Source organism: Erinaceus europaeus, chromosome 8 (assembly GCF_950295315.1).
Source record: "Erinaceus europaeus chromosome 8, mEriEur2.1, whole genome shotgun sequence".
Taxonomy (NCBI): Eukaryota; Metazoa; Chordata; class Mammalia; order Eulipotyphla; family Erinaceidae; genus Erinaceus; species Erinaceus europaeus.
The window spans coordinates 86738796-86766590 of record NC_080169.1 but is presented as its reverse complement, the minus strand read 5'-3'; the positions used below and the strand labels follow the sequence as shown (position 1 = coordinate 86766590).

General features: G+C 38.6%; 1 protein-coding gene across 2 annotated transcripts in view; it reads left to right on the top strand.

The window, feature by feature from the left end:
* Positions 1 to 27795, top strand: part of ASZ1 (ankyrin repeat, SAM and basic leucine zipper domain containing 1) — an 81873-nt gene that overhangs the window by 4996 nt on the left and 49082 nt on the right. For both annotated transcript variants that reach the window (XM_060195717.1, XM_007525445.2), the window contains exon 4: positions 463 to 574. In XM_060195717.1, the coding sequence (XP_060051700.1) occupies positions 463 to 574 (112 nt within the window). The remainder of the gene's footprint in view (positions 1 to 462; positions 575 to 27795) is intronic.

Genomic DNA, 27795 nt, shown 5'->3' with positions numbered 1-27795 from the left:
ATATAACTGGAGTCACAATTTATCAGTGACCACACTGGGATTAGGATTTTTATTTTACACTCTTGTCAGTCTTACTCTGTATCACCAATATATCCCAGGGCTACCATGACCAATTTAGAATTTCAGGTATTATCTAAGTATTTTTTAATACCCTGATTTCTAGTGGTACCACAAGATCTAAAATCTTAACCACTTTCCTATTATAAAGAAATGGTGAAACAATTAAAAATGAATTAATAGTTATGTTTTGGAGGGGCATTAATTTCTGATCTTCCTCTCTCTCTCTCTTTTTCTCCCTTCCTCCACCCTTCCTGGAACATAGTGTTGTATACTAAAAACAAGATGTCTTTTTTGGGGATATGCTACAGAATTTTATTAGAGTATACTAAATTTATAGTATCTCTTGTATTGTGAAAAAAGGTGTGTTTCCTGATACGTTTTTCACATTTCTATTTATTATAGACAAGCAAACAATTTTGATAAGTGCATGTTCTGCTCGTGGTACAGAGCAACAGATTCTAAAGTGTGTAGACCTGTTACTTTCAAGAAATGCTGATCCAAATATGGCTTGTAGGTAAGTCTTCCTGTCTCCTCAAAAATTGAAGGCATTTGTCTTTCTCAGCCTGTTAAATGTTTTATTTTATGTTTTTCTTTTAAAAGGACGTTTGTGTGACTATATAATTGAAGGAAAATAGGTCATAAAATTATGGTTCCAATTGTAATTGTACAGGTTTATATTTTTTCCACCTCCTTCATTCATGTGTTAGTTCCCATATTTATCCCTGCAATCTCTTGGTACTTTGTACAGGAAACTAAAGCCACTTAAAAAAAGAGATGATTTACTTTATTAAAAAATTTTAATTCCTTTATTTGGGATTGATGTTTTGCACTCAATAGTAAATACAGTAGTTTATACATGCATAACATTTCTCAGTTTTCCAAATAACAGTACAACCCCCACTAGGTCCTCTGCCATCCTTCTTGGACCTGTATTCTCCCCCCCACCCCACTCCTGAGCCTTTTATTTTGGTGCAATATACCAACTCCAATTCATATTCTACTTGTGTTTTCTCTTCTGATCTTGTTTTTCAACTTCTGCCTGAGAGAGAGATCATCCCATATTCATCCTTCTGTTTCTGACTTATTTCATTTAACACGATTCCTTCAAGCTCCATCCAAGATGGGCTGAAAATGGTGAAATCACCATTTTTAATAGTTGTGTATTATTCCATTGTGTATATATACCACAACTTGCTCAACCACTCATCTGTTGTTAGATACCTGGGTTGCTTCCAGGTTTTGGCTATTACAGATTGTGCTGCCAAGAATATATGTGTACATAAATCTTTTTGGGTGGTTATGTTTGGTTTCTTAGGATGTATCACTGGGAGAGGAATTGCCAGATCAAAGGGTAGGTACATTTCTAGCCTTCTGAGAGTTCTCCAGACTATTCTCCACAGAGGTTGGACCCATTTACATTCCCACCAGCAGTGCAGGAAGGTTCCTTTTACCCCAGAACCTGTCCAGTAATTGTTACTGCTACCTTTTCTCATGTATGACATTCTCACAGGAGTGAAGTGGTATCTCATTGTTGTCTTTATTTGTATTTCTCTGACAATCAGTGACTTGGAGCATTTTTTCATGTATTTCTCGGCCTTTTGGATCTGTTCTGTGGTCACTATTCTGTCCATGTCCTCTCCCCATTTTTGGATGGGGTCATTTGTTTCCTTGTTCTTGAGTTAGGCAAGCTCTTTATATATTGTGGTTATTAAACTTTTGTCTGATGTATGGCATATAAAGATCTTCTCCCATTATGTGAGGGGTCTCTTGGTTTGGATAGTGGTTTTTTTTGCTGTGCAGAAGCTTTTTAATTTGATGTAGTCCCATAGGTTTGTACTTGCCTTAGTCTTCTTTTTAATTGGATTAGTTTCATTGAAGATGTCTTTAGAAAATTTTTGTGGAAAAGAATTCTGCCAATATTTTCCTCTAAGTATCTGGTCTAACATCCAAGTCCTTGATCCACTTGGGATTTACTTTTGTATTTGGTGAAATATAGTGGTTCAGTTTCATTCTTCTGCATGTTTCAACCCATTTTTTCCAACACCACTTGTTCAAGGGACTCATCTTTCCCCATCTAATAGTCTGGGCCCCTTTGTCAAAGATTAGATGTCCATAGGTGTGGGGGCTTATTTCTGGGATCTCAGTTCTATTCCACTAGTCAGTATGTCTATTTATGTTCCAGTACCAAGCAGTTTTGATGACAATGGCCCTATAGTACAGTTTGAGGTCTGGGAGTGTGATGCCTCCAGTTCTGTTCTTTCTTTTCAAAATTGTTTAGGCAGTTCTAGATCTTTTCTGGTTCCAGATAAACATGCGTAGCATTTGTTCTATTCTCTGAAAAAATGTGGTTGGGATCTTGATGGGGATAGAATTAAATTTATAGATGGCTCTGAGTAATATATTGATTTTAATGATGTAACTTCTGACCTATGAACATGGAATGTCTTTCCACTTCTTTGTGTCTTTTTCTCTTCCCTTGAGTAGTGACTTATAATTTTCAGTATACAAGTCTTTCACTTCTTTGGTTAGGTTTATTCCTAGATATTTTATTGCTTCTGTTGCTATAGTAAAAGGAATTGCTTTCTGGATTTTATGTTCTTCTAACTTCTAACTTTCTGGATTTTATCTTCTTCTAACTTCCCCTTCTATGACTGTGTTGCTGTTAATATATTGCTGTAGCTCTTTTAGTAGATGTTTGATGTATTTATATGGCTTCTCATTGGTTGCATAGATGTTAATAATTGTTAAGTCCTCTTGACTGACTGGTCCTCTAATCATTAAGTAATGTCCATCCTATCATTTTTAATTTTATTTATTTTAAAGGTGATTGTGTCAGATATGAGAATAACTGTTCCTGCACTTTTTGTGGGCTTATATGATAGTTTTCCTTTCACTTGGAGTCTGTGTTTGTCTTATGAGTTAGGTGAGTTTTTTGTAGACAGCATATTGTTGGGTTGTGTTTTCTGATCCATCTTCCAACTCTGTGTCTTTTAATAGGTGAATTCAGGCCATTGACATTTACTGATATCATAGATTGAAGGTATTTTAACACCATCCTTGTATGTTTTTAGAGTGTTCTGATATATGGCATATTTATGGTGGTCTGACTCTTTTTAGGAGACCTTTCAGAACTTCTTTCAGGGCAGGCTTGGCAATAGTTGATTCTTTAAACTGTTGCTTGTCTGAGAAGGTTTTTTTCTTTTTTTTTTTTCTTTTTTCCTCCTCCAGGGTTATTGCTGGGCTCGGTGCCTGCACCATGAATCCACCGCTCCTGGAAGCCATTTTTTTCCCCCTTTTGTTGCCCTTGTTGTAGCTTCGTTGTGGCTATTATTATTGCCCTTGTTGACGCAATTCGTTGTTGGATAGGACAGAGAGAAATGGAGAGAGGAGGGGAAGACAGAGAAGGGGAGAGAAAGATAGACACCTGCAGACCTGCTTCACTGCCTGTGAAGTGACTCCCCTGCAGGTGGGGAGCCGGGGGCTCGAACCGGGATCCTTATGCCGGGTCCCTGCGCTTTGCGCCACATGCGCTTAACCCACTGCGCCACCGCCCGACCCCCGAGAAGGTTTTTATGTCTCCATCTAGTCTTAATGACAGTCTAGCAGGATACAGTAGTCTTGGTTGAAAGCCTTTCTCATTGAGCACTTGATAAATATCTTGCCATTCTCTTCTGGCCTGTGGTGTTTGTGTGGAGAAGTCTGCTACTAATCTTACGGGTTTTCCTCTATAGGTGACTGTTTTTCTCTTGCAGCTTTCAGGATCCTCTTTTATCCTTATTCCTTTCCATTCTAAATATGATGTGTCTTGGTTTCTTTAAGTCTGGGTTAATTTTGTTTGGGACCCTCTGGGCTTCTTAAATCTTTATGTCTTTGATGTTGTCTAGACTAGAGAAGTTCTCAGCTGTTCTGTCCTGAAGAATACTTTCTTTCCCTCCCTCTCTTTCTTCCTCTGGTAAACCAATATATATATAACACATATATATATAACCAATATATATATAACACCAATGTATATATAACACATATATTATTTCTTTTGAATTCATCCCATATGTCTGTTATTGTTTTCAGTATCTCTTAATCACATTTTGAGATCTCTTACTTTTTTGATGTCTCTAATTAGTCCTCGATCTTGCTATCTCTTTCTTCAGCCTCATTGATTCTATTCTCTGCCCTCTACTGTTTTCTGGAGTTCATCTATTTTGTTACCCTGTTCTGATACTGTTTTAGCTTGTTCAGCTAGTTGTGTTCTTAGCTCAGCTATTTCAGCTTTCAGCTCTCTAATAACCTTGAGATAATTAGTGTTTTCTTCCAGAGTCTCATTTGTTGTTCCTGTATTTCTGATTACAATTCTTTCAAACTCTTTACTCACTCCTGTGATTATTTCCTTAGCTAGTGTTTGGATGTTGACCTCATTATTTTGTGCTTCAACCTTTGTGGGGCTTTTAGCTGGACTCTTGTCCTGGTTCATTTCTCCAATATTTCTTCTTGTTGGTTAAACCTTTCTATATAGTATGTTATGAGATCCCTCTCTCAGTACTTTTATTTCTTTTTTTTAAATTTATTTCTTTATTGGGGAATTAATGTTTTACATTCAACAGTAAATACAATAGTTTGTACATGCATAACATTCCCCAGTTTCCCATTTAACAATATACCCCCACTATGTCATTTATCATCCTTCATGGACCTGTATTCTCCCCACCCACCCACCCACCCCAGAGTCTTTTACATGGGGGCAATATGCCAATTCATTTCAGGTTCTACTTGTGTTTTCTTTTCTGATCTTGTTTTTCAACTTCTGCCTGAGAGTGAGATCATCCCATATTCATCTTTCTGTTTCTGACTTATTTCACTCAACATGATTTTTTCAAGGTCCATCCAAGATCGGCTGAAAACGGTGAAGTCACCATTTTTTACAGCTGAGTAGTATTCCATTGTGTATATATGCCACAACTTGCTCAGCCACTCATCTGTTGTTGGACACCTGGGTTGCTTCCAGGTTTTGGCTATTACAGATTGCTGCCAAAAACATATGTGTACACAGATCTTTTTGGATGCATGTGTTGAGTTCCTTAGGATATATACCCAGGAGAGGGATTGCAGGGTCATAGGGTAGGTCCATTTCTAGCCTTCTGAGAGTTCTCCAGACTGTTCTCCACAGAGGTTGGACTCATTTACATTCCCACCAGCAGTGCAGGAGGGTTCCTTTGACCCCACACTGTCTCCAGCATTTGCTGCTGTTACCTTTTCTGATGTATGACATTCTGACAGGAGTGAAGTGATATCTCATTGTTGTCTTTATTTGCATTTCTCTGACAATCAGAGACTTGGAGCATTTTTTCATGTGTTTCTTAGCCTTTTGGATCTCTTCTGTGGTGAATATTCTGTCCAAGTCCTCCCCCCATTTTTGGATGGGGTTATTTGTTGTCTTGTTGTTGAGTCTGGCAAGCTCTTTATATATGTTGGTTATTAAACTCTTATCTGATGTATGACATGTGAAGAGCTTCTCCCATCCTGTGAGGGGTCTCTTGGTTTGGGTAGTGGTTTCTTTTGCTGTGCAGAAGCTTTCTAATTTGATGTAGTCCCATAGGTTTGTACTTGCTTTAGTCTTCTTTGTAATTGGATTCGTTTAATTGAAAATGTCTTTATAATTTATGTGGAAAGGAGTTCTGCCAATATTTTCCTCTAAGTATTTGATAGTTTGTGGTCTAACATCCAAGTCCTTGATCCACTTGGAATTTACTTTTGTATTTGGTGAAATAGAATGTTTCAGTTTCATTCTTCTGCATGTTTCAACCCATTGTTTCCAACACCATTTGTTGAAGAGACTCTGCTTTCCCCATGTAATAGTCTGGGCCCCTTTGTCAAAGATTAGATGTCCATAGGTGTGGGGCCTCATTTCTGGGCTCTCAATTCTATTCCACTGGTCAGTGTGTCTATTCATGTTCCGGTACCAAGCAGTTTTGATGACAATGGCCCTATAATACAGTTTGAGATCTGGGAGTGTGATGCCTCCAGTTCTTTTTTCTCAAGATTGTTTTGGCAATTCTAGGTCTTTTCTGGTTCTAGATAAACATTTGTAGCATTTGTTCTATTCTCCTAAAAAATGTGCTTGGGATCTTGATGGGGATAGCATTAAATTTATAGATGGCTCTGGGTAATATATTCATTTTGATGATGTTAATTCTTCCAACCCATGAACATGGAATATCTTTCCACTTCTTTGTGTCTTTTTCAATTTCTTTGAGTAGTGACTTATAATTTTCAGTATACAAATCTTTCACTTCTTTGGTTAGGTTTACTCCTAGATATTTTATTGTTTTTGTTGCTATAGAAAAAGGAATTGATTTCTGGATTTCAATTTCTTCTAACTTAGTGTTTGCATAGAGGAATGCCACTGACTTTTGAATGTTAATTTTGTAGCCTGACACCTTACTGTATTGCCTGATGATTTCCAAAAGCTTCTTGCTGGATTCCTTTAGGATTTTCCATGTATACTATCATGTCATCTGCAAATAAGGAGAGTTTGATTTCTTCTCTTCCAATCTGTATCCCTTTAATTCCTTGTTCCTGCCTGATTGCTATGGCAAGAACTTCCAACACTATGTTGAATAGTAATGGTGATAGTGGGCAGCCCTGTCTAGTACCTGATCTGAGTGGAAATGCTTCCAGTTTTTCACCATTGAGTATGATGTTGGCTGTAGGTTTGCTATATATAGACTCCACTATCTTCAGGAATTTTCCATCTATTCCCATTTTTTGTAGTGTTTTGATCATAAAGGGATGTTGTATTTTGTCAAAGGCTTTCTCTGCATCTATTGATATGACCATGTGGTTTTTGGTCTTGCTTTTGTTGATATGGTGGATCACATTGATTGATTTACATATATTAAACCAACCTTGCATGCCTGGGATAAACCCCACTTGGTCATGATGAACAATCTTTTTGATATACTGTTGTATCCGGTTGGCTAGAATTTTGTTCAGTATTTTCACATCTATGTTCATCAGAGATATTGGTCTGTAGTTTTCTTTTTTGGTTGTGTCCCTGTCTGCTTTTGGTATCAGGGTGATGTTGGCTTCATAGAAGCTGGCAGGGAGTATTCTTCAATCTTCTGGAAGACTTTTTAAAATAGAGGTATTAGTTCTTCTTTGAAGGTTTTGTAAAATTCATTTGTAAAACCATCTGGTCCAGGACTTTTATTTTTGGGGAGATTTTTGATAACTGTTTCAATTTCATTAGCTGTGATGGGCCAGTTCATGTTATCCACTTCCTCTTTACTTAGTTTTGGAAGTTGGTAGGTATCTAGGAAATCATCCATTTCTTCCAGGTTCTCTAGCTTGGTGGCATATAGTTGTTCATAGAAGCCTCGCATGATATGTTGAATTTCTCAGGTGTCTGTTTTGATATCTCCTCTTTCATTTACTATCCGATTTATTTGGGTCTTCTCCCTTTTTTGTTTTGTGAGTCTGGCTAAAGGTTTGTCAATTTTGTTTACTCTTTCGAAGAACCAACATTTACTTTCGTTGATCTTTTGTATGGTTTTCCTATTCTCAATGTTATTGATTTCTGCCCTAACTTTAGTGATTTCTGTCCTTCTAGTTGCTTTAGGGTTCCTTTGTTGTTCTTCATCTAGGTCTTTAATATGTGCAATCAGGCTGTTTATTTGTGCTTTTTCTTGTTTCCTAATGTGTGCTTGTATAGCTATGAACTTCCCTCTTAGTACTGCTTTAGCTGTGTACTTTTCAAACTACTGACCACTCTTGCCTGGATTGACTTGTATCTAAGTAAGGTACTTAAAGAGTTCACAGTTACAGGAATTTACGGTTATTTCAACATTATTTTAATCCCTGAGTTGGAGTACAGTGGCTGTTAAAACCTCTTTTGTTCTTTTTCTTCCCTGTAGGCTATGAGAGCCTCAGGTCTTTAAAACTATAAGTAGGCTTCTTAGCTTAATCCCTCACTCCTGGCCAAGAGATAAAGCAGGGTGGGGGAGAGATAGCACAGTGGTTATGCAAAGAAACTCCCTCACCCCAAGGATCCAAAGCTCTGAGCTCAATTCAGTTTCTCAGCCAAACTAGGCAGCACTGCTGGGCCCTATGAGTTTCTAAACAAGTGCTGTTTATAGTCTGTATGTTCTGAGGCAATTATACATCATGTTCTCATCGGGAGAACAATATGGAAAGGCTCCTACTCTACAGCCCCACTGCTAGCCCACCCTCCTGAGTTTACGTGTCAGGTCTCTGTCCCAGTATGTCAGCACAGGGCTCCCCTCTTGTTGCTCCAGCCTCTGAGGGCAGTAGCAGTGGAGAGTCACAGTTGCATTTGGTGAGTCTTAGCAAAGTCCTCTCCTCTCTTAAGAAGTCTTTTTATTGGTAAAACAGATTGGAGGTGGTGCCTCAACCGGTAAACTGTCGGATTGTTACCAGCTGCTCAATCTCTCCTTAGGCTCCTCTGTCCATGAGCCACATGTGTTTGCACTTACCGATGATTTTGGTGGGTTCCTGAAGTCGTTCTAGTCCTGCCTTGTTGCGGTCCCAGGTGATCTCCTTTGGTATTCCTAGTTGACCTGGGAGAGGAGAGAAGAGAAACACAGTTGCTCAATGATTTATTTTCAAACTACTGGCATAACCTCTTTTGTTGAACAGGTACTTGCAAAGCACCATAACTTTGAAGAAAAAGATCCAAGGGAAAAATTGACCATAAAATTTATAAATGGTTAGTGTTTAAAAATCTAATTAGTCATATACTGTACAGGTGCTTCCCATTAGATTACTTATTAATTTACTTATTTTGCCACTAGAGTTATCACTAGGGCTTGCTACCATAGGATTTCACTGATCTTGGAAGCCCTCATTCCCTTTTTTCCTAGTAAATTAGAGAAGGAGAAAGAGAAGTAAGAAAAAGAGACACTGTTCAACTACTTATAGTTTTCATCTTGCAGGTGCTCCCATGGAGCTTGAACCTGTTCATTCATGGCAGTTTGTACACTCTACCAGGTGAACCACATCCCAGATTCACTGGCTCATTAGATTTTAAAGTTACTTATAGGAATAATGATGAGGCCAAGGATGATCTATCAGAGAGGGTTTGCTTATATATTTATAAAAGGTGTCTTAAGGGAGTGTCAGTCTAGGACTCATAACCTAAATTTAGGTATTGAAGTTTCTTAGACCATTTTTGTGATGTAAAGGATTAAAAAAAAACTAGTTTACTTATTGTATGCTCTTATCCTAGAGATTGAGTCCTTTGGCATTTCTTGAGAAAGATTTAGTAAATTCTTTAAATATTGTTCTTCTTGATATTTAATTCCACCAGAGTCACAGCTCTTTTTCTCATTAAGTTCTTCTGGACTGTCAAACACCATTATGATAAAAGTGACCTTATAGGCTGAGTTTATTTACCTCCTTGATATTTTACTATCTAGGCTTTTGTCCAATATCTTATTAGTCTTTGATTTAAAAAACAAATTTGAAATACTTGTTATCTAACTTACATGCCATTAAAACTATGGGTTCAATTTAGTGTAGTTTGTCATTGCCAGAAATGAAATAAGGATCTTCCGATTCTTTTTCAATCTAATTATCAGTTTGTCTGTTTTAAGGAAATGTTGGTTGGCAGAATTGTTGTCACAGATACACATCTATACACCTCACCCTCCACCAAATAGTAATCCTCCTCTCCTCTACTGTAGACCACCAGATTCCCAGCCCATCCAGAGCATTTAATTTCTGTTTATTGGATCGGAGTACTACTCAATTATGTCTTGTGCTAGGGATTGAACCTAGGAATTTAGTTAAGTCAGGCCTTAAGTCTGTTTTGCATAACCATTATTCTACCTCCCCAACCCCCAAGCAGGATCCTTAGGACTCAGATGTAGAAGACATTTTAATTTTACAGGATGGGAAATGGGGAAATAGCATTGAAGGCTTTGAATATAATCTATTGTAATGTATTGAATGTAATCAGAAATCTATTAAGAGAATCTATAGTAGTTTAATCCAAACACAATCCTCTATGGGAATGTATTTATATTCATAATCTATGGTGTCTTTTCTGATTATTGCAAAGCACATTTGTATTAAGCTTCTTTATTATCTGTGCTTTTTCCTTTACCTCCAAATTACTATAAGTAGCCAAATATTTTCATTTAAAACTTACACATATTGCAAAGGGTAGTATGTAAAAAAATGTTACAACCTTAACTTAGCTGACTATGGCCTGCAATCATATTAATTAGAACTTAACACTTATGCCATAGTATGAACTTAGTCATTTTTCTTTTTATATTGATGGTACTGTAAATTATAACAATCTAGATTACTGGATTCTTGATAACATTTGAAAATTTTTTTCCAATTTACTCTTAAATTAGGAATTGGCATCTTTAAAAAAAAAGGAATTGGCATCTTCATTATTAGAGTAGTTATATGCCTTTAAGAAGCATGTGTAAAATTCTTTAGGAATCCTGCAGGTTTATTCCCAGTTTGATTAAACACTTTATTTTTAATTGAAATTTATTTTAATGAAAGAGAGAGAGATCAGCCAACTAGAACACTGTTCAGTTCAGGTCTGTTATCCCCTGATTAAACCTACAACCTTAGAGCTTCAGGCAGAAAAATTTTCTTATATTAAATAATTTTTTTTTAAATTTTTTATTTAAGAAAGGATTAGTGAACAAAAGCATAGGTAGGAGGGGTACAACTCCACACAATTCCCACCACCCAATCCCCATAACCCACCCTCTCCCATGATAGCCTTCCCATTCTCTAGCCCTCTGGGAGCATGGACCCAGGGTCGTTGAGGGTTGCAGAAGGTAGAGGGTCTGGCTTCTGTAATTGCTTCCCCGCTGAACATGGGCGTTGACTGGTCGGTCCATACTCCCAGTCTGCCTCTCTCTTTCCCTAGTAAGGTGTGTCTCTGGGGAAGCTGAGCTCCAGGACACATTGGTGGGGTCTTCAATCCAGGGAAGCCTAGCCAGCATCCTGGTGGCATCTGGAACCTGGTGATTGAAAAGAGAGTTAACATACAAAGCCGAACAATTTGTTGAGCAATCATGGATCCCAAGTTTGGAATAGTGGAGAGGAAGTGTTAGGGAGGTACTCACTGCAAACTCTAGTGTAATCTTGCTTTCAGGTATATATTTTGCAGTAGTTTATGGATACGTGTGCACATACGCTCTCTCTCACAGAAACTGGTGTATGTCTAGGTTATGGGACTTTGTTAGAAAGTGAACTACCTGAGATGAAATTAGAGTGTACTATAAAAGGAAAGGTCTCACCCGAGTAATGAAGCTGAAGGGTTGTCATTCCACACGTGAAGTCTCTGGATACACTCTGAGGTGAAGCATGTTGAGATGGCAATCGTTGCTTTGGATATTAAATAATTTTTTAAAAGGTATGTTTTATTTACATATATGAGGCATTTTTTTCTGTCAAAAGATCTTTCCATGTTCAGACATACAGGCGTGAGATAAGTGTTTTGTAAAATGATGTGACATTTTAATTTCAATAGATGTTTTATTGCTGTTGATAAGACAGTACACATTAACTAGTGTCCAAGGTTTTGACGTAATCACTGTGTGAGTTTTTACATGTTGAATGTTATTGCCTATTTTAATAAACAGAAAATGCTCTGGGAAAAATGTTTTCTTGCTCAGCATTATAAATTTAGTTGTAAATGTCACTGGGGCAATTTAAGTGTGGCTTTGCAGTACAGTATTACCTCATTCTCTTGTAAGTATGTGAAATATCTTTACTTTGAAAACAGGATCAAGTCACAAAAGTATTTTCTGAAAAAAAAAGTATATTTTTATTTAGACCACATTACTAGAAGTTACTATTTAAGGTGGTTTTTCATATATATATCTTTCCCAATCTTATGCTCATCTTTTTTATTTAACTTTTCTTTTTTTTATTTTTTTTATTTTTTTTTTATTTTTTTTATTTTTTATTTTTTTTTTATTTTATTTTTTTATTTATTTAAATTTTTAATTTAAGAAAGGATTAGTGAACAAAAGCATAAGATAGGAGGGGTACAACTCCACACAATTCCCACCACCCAATCCCCATAACCCACCCTCTCCCATGATAGCCTTCCCATTCTCTAGCCCTCTGGGAGCATGGACCCAGGGTCGTTGAGGGTTGCAGAAGGTAGAGGGTCTGGCTTCTGTAATTGCTTCCCCGCTGAACATGGGCGTTGACTGGTCGGTCCATACTCCCAGTCTGCCTCTCTCTTTCCCCAGTAAGGTGTGTCTCTGGGGAAGCTGAGCTCCAGGACGCATTGGTGGGGTCTTCAATCCAGGGAAGCCTAGCCAGCATCCTGGTGGCATCTGGAACCTGGTGATTGAAAAGAGAGTTAACATACAAAGCCAAACAATTTGTTGAGCAAACATGGATCCCAAGATTGGAATAGTGGAGAGGAAGTGTTGGGGAGGTACTCACTGCAAACTCTAGTGTAATCCTGCTTTCAGGTATATATTTTGCAGTAGTTTATGGATACGTGTGCGCATACGCTCTCTCTCACAGAAACTGGTGTATGTCTAGGTTATGGGACTTTGTTAGAAAGTGAACTACCTGAGATGAAATTAGAGTGTACTATAAAAGGAAAGGTCTCACCCGAGTAATGAAGCTGAAGGGTTGTCATTCCACACGTGAAGTCTCTGGATACACTCTGAGGTGAAGCATGTTGAGATGGCAATCGTTGCTTTGGTTAGGTTGTGATCGGCGGATGCAATATTATTTGGTATGGATTGGGAGAAGCATACGGGAAAGTGAGCCCTATCCATGGGTGCCAGGACTGGGGGAAGTAGGGGCTCTATAGTGAAGATGTGAGGTTCCTGCTGTCTTAGGGTTCAAAAAGACAATCAATAGTTAATATTATCATCACATTATTTGTTAATTGGGTTAACTTTGAAAAGTCCCTTTGTTATGGTTTGCTGTACAGTACCCAGTATCTTGTATATAGCTGTGCTATTGGAAGCCTCCAATCTACTTGGTCTAGGCTTTTGAGAGAGTCCGCATATCAAATACGTAGCCTATCTATTAAAAAGATTCAGTTTGTCTCCTGAGAACCTTTGAGACATACAATTGATTTCCCCCTCTCATATTAATTAACTACTGATTTATATGTCTACATTTTGCTAGGAGTGTACATAAACACCATTCCCATCACCAAAGGACCGTGACCCATCCCTCCCGCCCATTCCCACCCCCCACTGGCCCAGAAAGCTACATGTCTACCCCTCACCACTGGGTTTTTTCTTTGGTGCCCTACTTACAATTTGATCAGGTCCTGCTTTTAGTTTCCCTTTCAGATCTTCTAAGTCAGCTTCTGTTGATGAGTGGGATCATCCCATACTCATCTTTAACTTTCTGACTCAGTTCACTTAACATAATTCCTTCTAGCTCTGTCCAAGATGGGTCAGAGAAGGTGGGTTCATTGTTCTTGATAGCTGCATAGTATTCCATTGTGTATATATACCACAGCTTTCTCAGCCATTCATCTGTTGTTGGGCACCTGGGTTGCTTCCAGGTTTTAGCTATTATGAATTGTGCTGCTATGAACATAGGAGTACACACCTCTTTTTGGTTGGGTGTTATGGAGTCCTTGGGGTATAACCCCAGGAGAGGAATTATTGGGTCATATGGAAGGTCCATGTCTAGCCTTCTGAGGGTTTTCCAGACTGCTCTCCACAGAGGCTGTACCAATTTACATTCCCACCAGCAATGTAAAAGGGTTCCTCTGTCCCCACATCCTCTCCAGCATTTGTTGCTGCTGTCCTTTTTGATGTATGCCATTCTTACAGGAGTGAGGTGGTATCTTAGTGTTGTCTTAATTTGCATTTCTCTGACAATCAGTGACCTAGAGCAGCTTTTCATATGTTTGTTAGCCTTTTGGATCTCCTCTGTGGTGAGTGTTTTGTTCATTTCCTCTGCCCATTTTTGGATGGGGTCATTTGCTTTTTTGCGGCTAAGTTTGCTGAGCTCTTTATATATTTTGGTGATTAGTTTCTTGTCTGATGTCTGGCATGTGAAGATCTTCTCCCATTCTGTGAGGGGTCTCTCTGTTTGTTTAATTGTTTCTTTGGATGTGCAGAAGCTTTTCAATTTGATGTAGTCCCATTGGTTTGTTTCTACTTTGGTCTTCCTTGCAATTGGGTTTGATTCATCAAAGATATCCTTGAGGTGTAGATGGGAAAGTGTTTTACCAATGTTTTCCTCTAAGTATTTGATTGTTTCTGGTCTGACATCTAGGTCTTTGATCCATTTGGAGTTGATTTTTGTTTCTGGTGAGATAAAGTGGTTCAATTTCATTCTTCTGCATGTTTCAACCCAGTTTTCCCAGCACCATTTATTGAAGAGAGCCTCCTTCTTCCATTTAATCCTTTGGGCCCCCTTATCAAAGATTAGATGCCCATAGGTGTTGGGATTTACTTCTGGGCTTTCAATTCTGTTCCACTGGTCTGTGTGCCTATTTTTGTTCCAGTACCATGCTGTTTTGATGATGATGGCTTTATAATATAGTTTAAGGTCTGGGAGTGTGATGCCTCCATTTCTGTTTCTTTTCCTCAAGATGGTTTTGGCAATTCTAGGTGTTTTCAGGTTCCAGATAAATGATTGTAGTGTTTGTTCTATTCTCTTAAAGAAGCTTGGTGGAACTTTGATGGGTATTGCATTAAATTTGTATATGACTCTGGGGAGAATGTTCATTTTGATGATATTTATTCTTCCAATCCATGAGCATGGGATATCTTTCCATTTCTTGGTATCAGTTTCTATCTCCTTGAGTAGCGACTCATAGTTTTCAGCATACAAGTCTTTCACTTCTTTGGTCAACTTTATTCCTAGGTATTTGATTGATTTTGCTGAAACAGTGAATGGGAGTGATTTCTGGATGTCTTCTTCTTCAGATTTAGTGTTTGCATAAAGAAATGCCACTGATTTTTGTACATTGATTTTGTAGCCTGATACCTTGCTATATTGCCTAACAACTTCCAGTAATTTTCTACTGGATTCTTTAGGTCTTTCTATGTATACTATCATATCATCTGCAAATAGTGAGAGCTTGACTTCTTCCCTTCCAATCTGTATCCCTTTGATTTCTTTCTCTTGCCTGATTGCTATGGCAAGAACTTCCAATACTATGTTGAAGAGTAACGGTGACAGTGGGCAGCCCTGTCTAGTCCCTGATCTGAGGGGGAATGCTTTCAGCTTCTCTCCATTGAGTATGATGTTGGCTGTAGGTTTGCTATATATAGACTCCACTATCTTGAGGAATTTCCCATCTATTCCCATTTTTTGTAGAGTTTTGAGCATGAATGGGTGTTGGATTTTGTCAAAGGCTTTCTCTGCATCTATTGAGATAATCATGTGGTTTTTGGCTTTGCTTTTATTGATGTGATGAATGACATTGATTGATTTACGGATGTTGAACCAGCCTTGCATTCCTGGGATGAATCCCACTTGGTCATGATGAACAATCTTTTTGATGTGTTGCTGTATCCGGTTGGCCAAGATCTTGTTTAATATTTTGGCATCTATGTTCATCAGAGATATTGGTCTGTAGTTTTCCTTTTTTGTTCTGTCCCTATCAGCTTTTGGTATCAGGGTGATGTTGGCTTCATAAAAGGTGGAAGGGAGTATTCCTGTTTCTTCAATCTTATGGAATAGCTTAAGAAGTATGGGTATTAACTGTTTCCTGAAAGTTTTGTAGAATTCGTTTGTGAAGCCATCTGGTCCAGGACTTTTGTTGTTGGGGAGATTCTTAATAACGGTTTCAATTTCTTTGTCTGTGATTGGTGCATTTAGATTTTGTAGTTCTTCTTGGTTCAGTTTTGGAAGTGCATAGGTTTCTAGGAATTGTTCCATTTCTTCCAGATTCTCTAGCTTGGTGGCATATAGTTCTTTATAGAAGTTTCGCAGAATTCTCTGGATTTCTGTGGTGTCAGTTGTGATATCTCCTGTATCGTTGACAATTCTATTAATTTGAGTCTTCTCTCTTTTTTGTTTGGTGAGTCTGGCTAGGGGTTTGTCAATTTTGTTTAATCTTTCAAAGAACCAACATTTGGCTTCATTGATCTTTTGTATGGTTCTTTTATTTTCGATGTTGTTTATTTCTGCTCTAACTTTAGTGATTTCTGTCCTTCTGGTTGCTTTAGGGTTCCTTTGTTCCTCTTCCTCTAAGTCCTTGAGGTGTGTAGTAAGTTCGTTCATTTGGGCTTCTTCTTGGTGTTTAATATGTGATTGTATAGCTATAAGTTTCCCTCTCAGTACTGCTTTAGCTGTGTCCCAAATATTTTGATAGGTTGTGTCTTCATTTTCATTAGTTTCCAGGAACATTTGAATTTCCTGTTTGAGTGAGTGTCTGACCCAGTGGTTCTTAAGGAGCATGTTGTTTAGTTTCCAAATTCTATGTCTTTTAATAATTTTCTGTTTGTTGTTAAAAGTTAGTTTTACTCCACTGTGGTCTGAGAAGATACTTGGGATGATTTCAATGCTCTTGAATTTATTGATGCTGTCTTTGTGACCTAACATGTGGTCTATCCTTGAGTATGTGTTGTGTGGATTTGAAAAGAAGGTGTATTCCAGTTTTTTGGGGTGGAGGAGTCTGAAAATGTCCAAGAGGTCTAGTCTGTCAATCTCTTCATTCAATTCTCTTATATCTTTATTGGTTCTCTTCTTTGTTGATCTGTCTAAGTGTGAGAGTGGGGTATTGAAGTCTCCCACTATTATTGTATTACTATTGATGTATTTTTGAAATTCTTTCAATAGGTGTTTAATGTATTTAGATGGTCCCTCGTTGGGTGCATAGATGTTAATAATTGTTAAGTCTTCTTGGCTGATTGATCCTCTTATCATTATGTAATGTCCTTGCCTATCTTTTATTACTTTATTTAATTTAAAATCTATCGTGTCTGAGATGAGAATGGCTGTTCCTGCCCTTTTTTGTGGACCGTTAGCCTGTATGATAGTTTTCCATCCTTTCACTTTAAGTCTGTGTTTATCTTGTTGTGACAGATGGGATTCTTGCAAGCAGCATATGGTTGGGTTATGTTTTCTGATCCATCCCCCCACCCTGTGCCTTTTGATGGGTGAGTTTAAGCCATTGACATTTATTGATATTATGGATTTAATGTATTGTAGTGCCATTGTTCTAAAAAACAATTTGTTTGCTCTGATATATTACAAGTATTATAGTGATGTTCTTGTTTATAAGAGGTCTTTTAATACCTCTTTCAGGGCCGGCTTGGTGATAGTTGCCTCCTTTAACTGTTGTTTGTCTAAGAAGGTTTTGATCCCTCCATCTAGCTTGAATGAAAGTCTAGCAGGATATATAATCCTTGGTTGAAACCCTTTTTCATTCAGGGCTCGATAGATATCTTGCCACTCCCTTCTGGCTTTTAGAGTTTGAGTTGAAAAATCTGCAGAAAGTCTTATGGGTTTTCCCCTGTATGTGACTTTTTGTTTCTCTCTTGCAGCCTTTAGGATCCTTTCTTTATCCTTACTTCTTCTCATTGTGACTATGATGTGTCTTGGTGTTTTCAGGTCTGGGTTGATTCTGTTTGGTACTCTCTGGGCCTCTTGCACCTTGATATCCTTTCTGTTATTCAGGTCTGGGAAATTTTCTTGTATTATTTCCTCTAGGATGTTTGCTTCCCCTTCCTCTCTTTCTTCCTCTGGCAGGCCAATTATACGAATGTTACTTCTTTTGAGATCATCCCATATGTCTCTGTTGTTGTTTTCAGTGTCTCTCAATCTCTTTTTAAGCTCTTTCACCTCTTTCTTAGTTTTCTCTAACTCATCCTCTGTCTGACTAATTCTGTTTTCTGCTTCTGTTAGTCTGCTTTCCCTTGCCTCAGCTTCTTTCTTCATTACAGCTATTTCAGCTTTCAGTTCTCTAATTGTCTCAAGATAATCAGTATTTTCCTTGGGGGTCTCAACTGTTGTTTCCCTAATACTGCCATTTCTTTCCTCCAATGTTGTTTTCATTTCTGTGATTAATAAGTTTATTATTGCTTGCATACTTTTCTTATCTATGGTTACTTCTGACTGATTTGTGGTTTCTTCTGGGCTCTTGTCTTCATTCATTGGGGTAGCAGTTTTATTTGTTTTTAATCTACCCATTTTTTTTTAATTTATGTGTTTCTCTCTTTTTTTTTTTTTTTTTTAATGTTCTGTTGTTCCTCAGTTGTTGTGTTTTGAGCACAAGTAACACTGTACTAAATACCTTTATGACAATTGCACTCACCAACCTCCGGAATAACCGTAGCAACTGAAGTAAGTATTGAAGGAGTTTAATCGTTACCAGTTAGCCAAACAATTTCTCCAGTCCGTGAAAAAATAGTAACCAAATCCCAGTGAAGAAAGAGAAAAGGAAGAGAGGATAGCAAGAATAGACAGTTATGCAAATTTACTATCCAGTGTATATTCTAAGGGTAACAAGAGTGTAAAGGGAACTAGAGCAGAGATACACACATAGAGAGTTCACTCTGGGTCAGATTTCTTCCCCAAAGTAATTCACAAATTCAGAAAGTCAAAGAAGAAAGAAGTGTATGACAAGATTAAAAAAAAAAAAAAAAAAAAAAAAAAGAGAGATTGAGAGAGATAAGAGAGAGAAAAGGGAGAAGATAGGAAGAAGAGTTGTAATTAAAGAGCAGTGCGAGGAACTTCCCAAATGTGTATCAGTGAATTAACAAAAAAAAAAAAAAAAAAAAAAAAAAAAAAAAAAAAAAAAAAACCCTGTTTGGTGGTATGGGGTATCCTGCTAGTAGCTGGTCCCAGGCACTGCTTATGGGGGGAGGGGGGGCGGGCGGCGGGAAGGATGTATGCTTGAAAATTAAAAGGAAGAAAAAAGAATTTTTTCCCCCTACTCTAATTCTTAACCCAAATTAAGTTATAGAAACATCCTTGGTATGACCGTTATGGCCCCTTATTGGATGGCCTGCTAAAGGCAGAAAATCCTATTGTTTACACGAGATGTGTCCGGAGCTCAAAGGCTGGCCGCTTCTGCTTCTCCGGGCGCCATTTTCCGGGAAACCCCGCCCTCCAGACTTTTTTAAAGGATTTCTCAAAAATGAAAACTAGCTCCAAGTCCTTTGATCCAATGAGAGCTATACTCAAGAAGTCTTTGGATCCACCCTCAGGGTCGCGGTGGACCCTGGCAACTCCCAAGAGGCAGCCCCCGAGCTAAAGTGCTCTCTCCGGGTCCTCTGCCCGCCGCGCTCTGCAACCGGCGGAGGAGCCGCCTTCCCGGGCGGGCGGAGGACAATGCCCGGCGCACTCGCCTTGCCTGGCGCCGCCTGGGAATTCTGGCGCCCCGCTAGTCCGTGTCACCTTTGCTCTAATTGTTAACCCAAATTAAACTGTAATAACTTCTTTGGTGCCCCCCCCCCCTTATTGACTGGCCTGCTAAAGGCAGAAAATCCTACCTTTGCCGACGATGCTATCAGAGCACTCGCTGTTAGCAACTTCTCAGGCCGTCGCCATATTACCTCCCCCTTTATTTAACTTTTCTTTATCTTCATATAAGAGCTAATCATTTTTAATAATTTTATTTATTTTAGATATCTTTGGTAAACCTAAGATAAAGATAAGACTATATTTAAAAAATATAATTTCACACCTCTTCAAAATGTAATACTATTCATGCCATACCTACCACTGAAATATCAATATCCCTCCGTAAAACTCTTACGGCACCCAGCCCCCAAATCCCCCTCTGTGGTAAACTCAGTTCTATAATAGGAGTTCTAAGGCTTGTCTTTATTTGCCTCTGTTTATTCATTTGCTTTGTTTATTTACTCCATAAGAGTGAGATCATTCAGTATTTTCTTCTTCTGTAGGTCCCTTTAATATTTTTATAGGGCTCATTTAGTGGCAATGAATACCTTTAATTGTTGCCAAAAACCGCTGGAGCTCTCCTTAAAAACTGACTGATAATCCAAACAGAGTATTCATTTGTGTGGAAGGGTATTCTTGTGTGGAGTTATTTTTCCATTCAGAACTTTGAGTATACCTTCTAGTCCTTTCTAGAATTTTGAGTTTATATTGAGAAATCCACTAATAGTCTTATGGGAATTCCTTTATAAGTGACTTTTGCTTTTCTCTTTATGCCCTTTATTTTTCCCATTTTAATTATTATATGTCCTGGTAAACTCAATTTAGATTTATTTTGTTTGGAATTCTTCAAGTAACATTGTGGATCTAAGGCTGTATTTTCTTATCAGTTTGGAGAAATTCTGGGTTAATAGTTCTTCAGATAAGAATACTGTCCCTTTGCCAGCAAAATAGATCACTTAGGTAGTGTGCCTGCTCTGCCATACATATGGCCCAGGTTTGAGTCTGAAATTACCCCACTGCATTGGAGGAAGTTTCTGTCCTTTGTTATATCTCTTCCCGTTTCTCCCTCTCCTTTCCTTCCTCCCTTCTGTTCATTATCAGAAAAATGTTAAAACCAAAAAACAACAAAAAATGCTCTCTCTCTCTTTGTCTCTGTCTCCCTCTCCCCCTCCCTCTCCCTCTCCCCCTCCCTCCCTCCCTCCCTCCCTCTCTCCCTCTCTCCTTTCTCCTGTCACCCTAATGGTGCAAATGTTCCTTATTTTGTTGCCCCATAACTCTTATGTTAGCTCTTTTGCTGTTTTATTTCCCCCCACAATTTCCTCTACTCTATTCACCAGCTCAACACTTTCACCTTTGGCTTCTGACTTTCTGCTGGTGCATACTTACACTGTATTTTATAGCCCAGCTGCTGTATTCTTGATCTCTGGTTTCTGTCATGACTCCTCATACTTTCTCTGATTATGTTGAAGTTTTCATTCGTGTGTGTGTGCATAAATTCATAATCAATAAAAGTTGCTCTTTCTCCCTCCCCGCCCACACTGGGACTTTGTGTCTGCTTGATTTCATCACTCCAGGAAGATTATTTTAGTTCTCTGTCTTTCTTTTATTTATTATTTATTTATTTATTATTTATTTTAAAAAGGAGACATTAACTAAACCATAGGATAGGAGGGGTACAACTCCACACAATTCCCACCACCCGATCTCTATATCCCATCCCCTTCCCTGATAGCTTTCCTATTCTTTATCCCTCTGGGAGTATGGACCCAGGGTGGTTGTGGGTTGCAGAAGGTGGAAGGTCTGGCTTCTATAATTGCTTCCCCGCTGAACATGGGCATTGACTGGTCGATCCATACTCCCAGCCTGCCTAGTAGGGTGGGTCTCTGGGGAAGCGGAGCTCCAGGACACACTGGTTGGGTCATCTGTCCAGGGAAGTCTGATCGGCATCATGCTGACATCTGGAACCTGGTGGCTGAAAAGAGAGTTAACATACAAAGCCAAACAAATTGTTGAACAATTATGGACCTAAAAGCTGGAATAGTGCAAATGAAGTGTTGGGGGGTACTCACTGCAGACTATTGTGTACTTTTGCTTTCAGGTATATATTTTGCCCTAGTTTATGGATACGTGTGAACATATGCTCTGTCTCAGGGTATTTGGTCTATATCTATATATATTTTGGTCTATATATATTTTTTGGGACTTTGTTAGGAAGTGAACCACCTGGAGTGGAATTAGAGAATACTATGAAAGGGAAGGTCTCACCTGAGTAATGAAGCTGAAGGGTTGTCATTCCATACCTGAAGTCTCTGGACACAGTCTGAAGTGGAGCATGCTGAGGTGGCACTCACTGCATTGATTAGGTTGTGATCGACAGATGCAATATTATTTGATATGAAAGCTTGAGAGAAGCATGCAGGAAAGTGGGCTCCACCCTGTTTCCAGGACTGGGACATATATAGGCTCTATAGTGGAGATGTGAGGTTCCTGCTATCTTAGGGTTCAAGAAGACAATGGATAGTTATTGTTATCATCGCATTATTTGGTGATTTCATGTGGTATTTATCAAGTAATTCTTTTTATTCTTATTTATATAAAGGAAACATTGACAAAACCATAGGATAAAAGGGTTACAGCTTCGCACAATTCCCACCACCAGACCTCTGTATACCATCCCCTCTCCTGATAGCTTTCCTCTCTATCCCTCTGGGAGCATGGACCCAGGGTCATTGTGGGTTGCAGAAGGAGGAAGGTCTGGCTTCTGTAATTGCTTCCCCGCTGAACATGGGCGTTGACAGGTTAGTCCATACTCCCAGCCTGTCTCTCTCTTTCCCTAGTGTTGGTCTGCTTCTAATTCTGTTTCTAAGACCCCTTCTGTTTTAATCATTGCATTAGGTTAGCTTGCATTGCTTAGCGCTGCGGTCTGTTTGCATGGTCATTGCTTTGCCTGAGACCCACCCTGCCTACAGGGCATAGGTTTGATCCCCACTGGTTACATACAAGCTTGATACATGAGTTTTTTCCTTCTCCCTACCAGGTATCCTATGTATTTCCTCTTCCAACCTGACACTTCTGCCTCAGGAGATATAAAGGACAGGATTTTCTAATGAAGAGAGATTAGATAGATTGCACTGCATTCCTGCTCATCAATAAAGATTGAACTGTGTTCCCAGCTCAGCCACGAGTCCCTGGTCGTCTGTCTCCCGCCTGCAAAGCTAGCCTGGCACCCTAGTGGGGAAGGGATGTGGGAAAGCAGAGCTCCAAGTCACATTGGTGGGTTTTTCTGTCCAGGGAAGTCTTGTTGACATCCTGCTAGCATCTGGAACCTGGTGGTTGAAAAGAGAGTTAATATACAAAGCCAAACAAATTGTTGAACAATCATGGACCTAAAGGCTGGAATAGTGCAGATGAACTGTTGGGAGGGGGTCCTCCATTTTGTAGATAGCTAGTAGGCATATTTAAGTTATATTTCAAAGGGCCTGTAGCTGTATTAGTGTTTTTTGTTTTTGCCTGAGCCTGAAATCTGATATGCAGGTGGATCCAAGTTATTGTCTGAGGAAATGATGTCATGGCTGGGAAAAGGACCAGAAAGCTGGATCAGGGAAGAGAGTAGCTCCCTAATATGGGGAAGGGGTATAAATATTACTGTAAACTCTATCGATTTGATGTGATCTATGGCCCATAATTAACTTAGGAGCCTGTGTGACCTCTAAATCCCTCTAGATCTGAGCTCACATTCTGTGGTCATGAGTAGGAACATTTCATGATGCCCCAGTATCAACCCATCTTCCTCAGGTGTAGCATGGAGTATGTTGTCCATCCTCCCTTCAGAGGATGGAACGTTCTCTACCAATGTTCATCCAGGCTGAGGGCAAGGTCCTGTGGGGGCCCACAAAGGGGTCTTATTTCGTTGTTCCTGATATATCAAGTAATTCTTAAGCTTAATAAGTTTGAAGTAGAATGATTATTTTTCTGTTTGTAAATCAGCTGAAACATATAACCTATGAAGTAATTAGTGTTTTATTCCATTTATACCTCAAAGTATAAAGCCCAGCTTTAGTACCAAAAGACCTGGGTCAAAATACCTTCTCAATTCCCTGTCCAAATGACCTGAATCTCTTTGAAAGCCTTCTTGTATCACTATTATGCTACCTCTCCCACCCTTAAGTCTTTTTCAAATCTTTAAGGCTCTGCACTTCCCTGATTGATAGATATGATGTCTAGATAACTAATAGAATACCTATGTTTATTAAAATAAAATAATGGATGTGGAGCCATTTAGAGAGCCCACCAGGTGAACATTATGACCCGTACTCTTTAATGGTCTGTGTTTGATTTTTGATGAGATCTCAGACACCATATAGCTTTTCACAGAACTGAAATGAAAGGTAAATCTCATGTATTCTGAAGCATACTGCTTTCACATATTAGCACCCCAGAGGTTGGTTTGCCTCCTAAAATGGTGTCTTCTTGGACCCAACAAATCATAGTAGATTTTTTGCTTAACTATTTTCAGTAGTCTCATCTTAGTTAGACTTTTGTGTTCAGAGATGTTCATTGGTGCTACAAGTGAACAATATAAAAAGGAAATTTTAATCTTTTTTTAAATTCTTTTATTACCTTTATTTATTTTATAGAGACCGAAATGGAAATGGGAGAGATAGAGAGGGAGACAGAGAGACGCCTGCAACACTGCTTCACCACTTGCAAAGCTTTCCCCTTGCAGGTGGGGACCAGGGGCTCGAACGTAGATCTTTGCTCATTGTAGCATGCATACTCAACCAGGTGCACCACCACCTAGTCCCAATTTTAATCTCTTTATGGCTACATACATTCAAACTTTTTTCTTCTTTTTTTATATTTACATTTTATCTTTTTTCCCCTTTATTTATTTATTCTTAGTGGAGCAATTTTATTTAATTTTTTAATTTTAATTTATTTATAAAAAGAAAACATTGGCAAAACCATAGGATAAGAGGGGTACAACTCCACACAATTTCCACCCAGAACTCCGTATCCCATCCCCTCCCCTGATAACTTTCCTATTCTTTAATCCTCTGGGAGTATGGACCCAGGGTCATTGTGGGATGCGGAAGGTTGAAGGTCTGGCTTCTGTAATTGCCTCCCTGTTGAACATGGGCGTTGAAAGGTTGATCCATACTCCCAGCCTGCCTCTCACTTTCCCTGGGGCAGGGGGGATCAGAGCTCCAGGATACATTGATGGGGTTGTCTATCCAGGGAAGTCTGTTTGCTATCTTCTTTTATTGATAGAGATAGAGAAAAGTTAAGAGAGGGGAAGGAGATAAGGAGAGACCTCTGCAGCATTGTTGCGCAGTTTGTGAAGCTTTCCCATAGCAAGTAGGGGGCTAGGGCCTTGAACCCAAGTCCTAGTACATGGTAGTATGTGCACTCAAACTTTTTTAATAAATATTTTTCAGCATTTTCTATAAAATAGGTTGATGTCTGTATATTTTTATCTTATACTAAAAATTTGTTAGCATAATTACAGATACAAGTAAGAGGTAAAGAAGGCCAGCAAGATAGCACACTTGGATAGTACACTTGCTTTGTTGTGGTCAAACAACAGGTTTGAGCCCAGTACCCACCATGTGGGAGGAACCCTTAGTGCTGTGGTGTTTTTTTTTTTTTCAGTTTCTTTCTCTCTCTCTCTCTCCCTCTCTGTGTGTCTGAAAAAGTTTGCCTGAAATAGTGATGATGACCAAAATAAATAAATAGACTTTCTCATTATACTACTTTTATGTGTATTTATTCTCATTATTAAGAAACATAGTTTGACAATTGTATTTTCTTTTCGAAAAATGTCTCAACCTGTTTTCAAGGTTTATTTATTAACATGACAGAGAAAGAGAACCAAAGCATGTATGGTACTAAAGATTGACTGTGTGGTCTCACACTTGGCCAAGCCCTGAGATCTGCCAATATATTACCACCTGAACTGATTTTTCTCCCCATATCCTAAGACTATGGCAATAGCTTCATAAACATGTGTACATAGAACTGAGTCTACTCTTGCTGGAAAAGTTTAACATCTACTACTATGTCTCTGTGGAATTGTGCAATAGTTAGAACCTTTATTTGTTTAAGAGTTTATTTTCTGTTTGTCATTCACTTGTTTTTCACTTTTCAATCCAGGTTGATTAATATTAGTTTTTTGTTGTTGTTGTTAGAATATTGAGTTGGTTTTTTTTGTTGTTGTTTAGAGTTTATATTGCTGTATTTGTTTTAGTTGGTGCTTTATTTCAAAGATTGAGATTAATCTTATTATTCATTTTTATCTTGCTAGTTACTTGTTTTATTTTTATTTTATTTATTTATTAATGAGAAAGGAGGAACGAGAGAAAGAACCAGACATCACTCTGATACATGTGCTGCCAAGGATGTATCATGCTTGAGAGTCCAATGCTTTATCCACTGCGCCACCTCCTGGACCACCTAGTTACTTGTTTTATTCTTCAACAGATCCTAACATTTCTTTTTCTCCCCCCCCCCCCCCCCCATGCTCCCAATCAGGATATCTTTGGGGCTTGGAGCCAACACTATGAATCTACTACTCCTGGAGGGCATTTTTTCCCTTCTTTAGTCTTTCCTTCCTTCCTTCCTTCCTTCCTTCCTTCCTTCCTTCCTTCCTTCCTTTCTTCTTTCTTTCTTTTCTATTGTCAAATGATAGGGCAAAGAGAAACTGAGAAGAAATGGGGGTGGTAGAGAGGGAAAGAGAGAAAGAGGAAGACAGTTATAGAGTGGATTCACTGTTTGCCCCCTACAGGTGGGGAGCTGGAGGCTGGAACTGCATGCCCTTGTGCGTGGTAATGTGTGCATTCAAGCAGCAGATGAGCCACCATCTGGCCCCATCAATCATTCCTTATGTCCACTATAATTTAGTACTTTACCAATTTGAGCACAGTGGCTATAATTCATGTTCTTTTTTTTTTTTTTGCCTCTATGGTTATTGCTGGGGTTCCGTGCCTGTACTGAATCCACTGCTCCTGGAGGCCTTCCTCCCCCCACCCCCATTTTGGTGCCCTTGTTATCATTATTACTGTTATTGTTGCCATTGATGATGTTTTTTGTTGTTGTTGTTGGATAAGACAGAGAGAAATCGAGAGAGGAGGGTAAGAGGGGGGGTGGGGGGAGAGAAAGATAGACACCTGAAGACCTTCTTCACCACCTGTGAAGCAACCCTCCTGCAGGTGGGGAGTCTGGGGCTCCAGCGGGATCCTTACATTGGTCCTTGCGCTTTGCACCACGTATGCTTAACCCATAGCACTGCCGCCCGGCCCCCTACAATTTATGTTCTTACTGTCATATGTTTTAAGTCTGTTTGAATCTTAAACCTCATAATACATTATTCATCATCATTTATACTTATCTGTTATGTTGTTATTATCAAGCTTCAATTAGATTTACTCTCTTTTCATCCTTTTTGGTATTCTTCACTCCATTCTGGTTTTTGTTTGTTTTCTTTAATATTTCAGTGAGGTATCATTTTTATTCTTAGATGTTTTTCACCAGCTGGTTTTAGTTTATTTTTGTTTAAGAACACTTCTTTGTGGCTGTGGACACAACATAATGGTTATGCAAAAAAAGACTTTCATGCCTCAAGTACCAAAAGTCCCTGTTCAGTTCCTAGCACAGCCATATCCCGGAACTGAGCAGCACTGGTTTAAAAAATGTGTCTGTTTTGTTTGTATTTCATTGTAATTTTGACGGTAGTTTTTATTGAACATTGAATCTAGTTATAAGTGATTTATTTGGTATTTTGAAGCTAACATTTTGTTGTTCATATCCCATGTAGCTTCTATTAAAAAAAATACAGGTTATTCTTCATGTTGATCCTTTGAAGATATTTATTCTATCTTCCTTTAATATTTTCTGTCTTTTGTTTTAGACAACTTTCCTGTGCTATTACCTGGTTATACTTTTTCTTTGAACTTAGGATTCAAAGAACTTCTGGAAGCTGTTGTTTGATATATTTCATTATATGGGAAATTTTTTATCCTTTTTCCATAGGTATTTAATCCCAGCCTATCTTCCAGGTTACTAGTCCTCTTCTATTTTAACTAATTTGCTGTTAAACCCAGCTATTAAATTCTTGGTTTCATTAATCTTGTTTTCCAATCTTAAATTTCTGCTCATCCATTTTTTTATTATTAAATTTAGATCTCTGGTTAAATTTCCCCTTTTGTCTTCTATTTTCTTGAGCATTTTAGTCACACTGCTTTAAAGTATTTTACTGATAACATCTATAAACTTCATCTTACCTCCTTTTGGCCACTTGGTTCTGTCTCCTTAAATGCCTGTTTTCTTTTCTATCTCCGCCCCCCCCCCCCACTACCACCAGGATTATTGTCGGAACTCAGTGCCTTCATGATT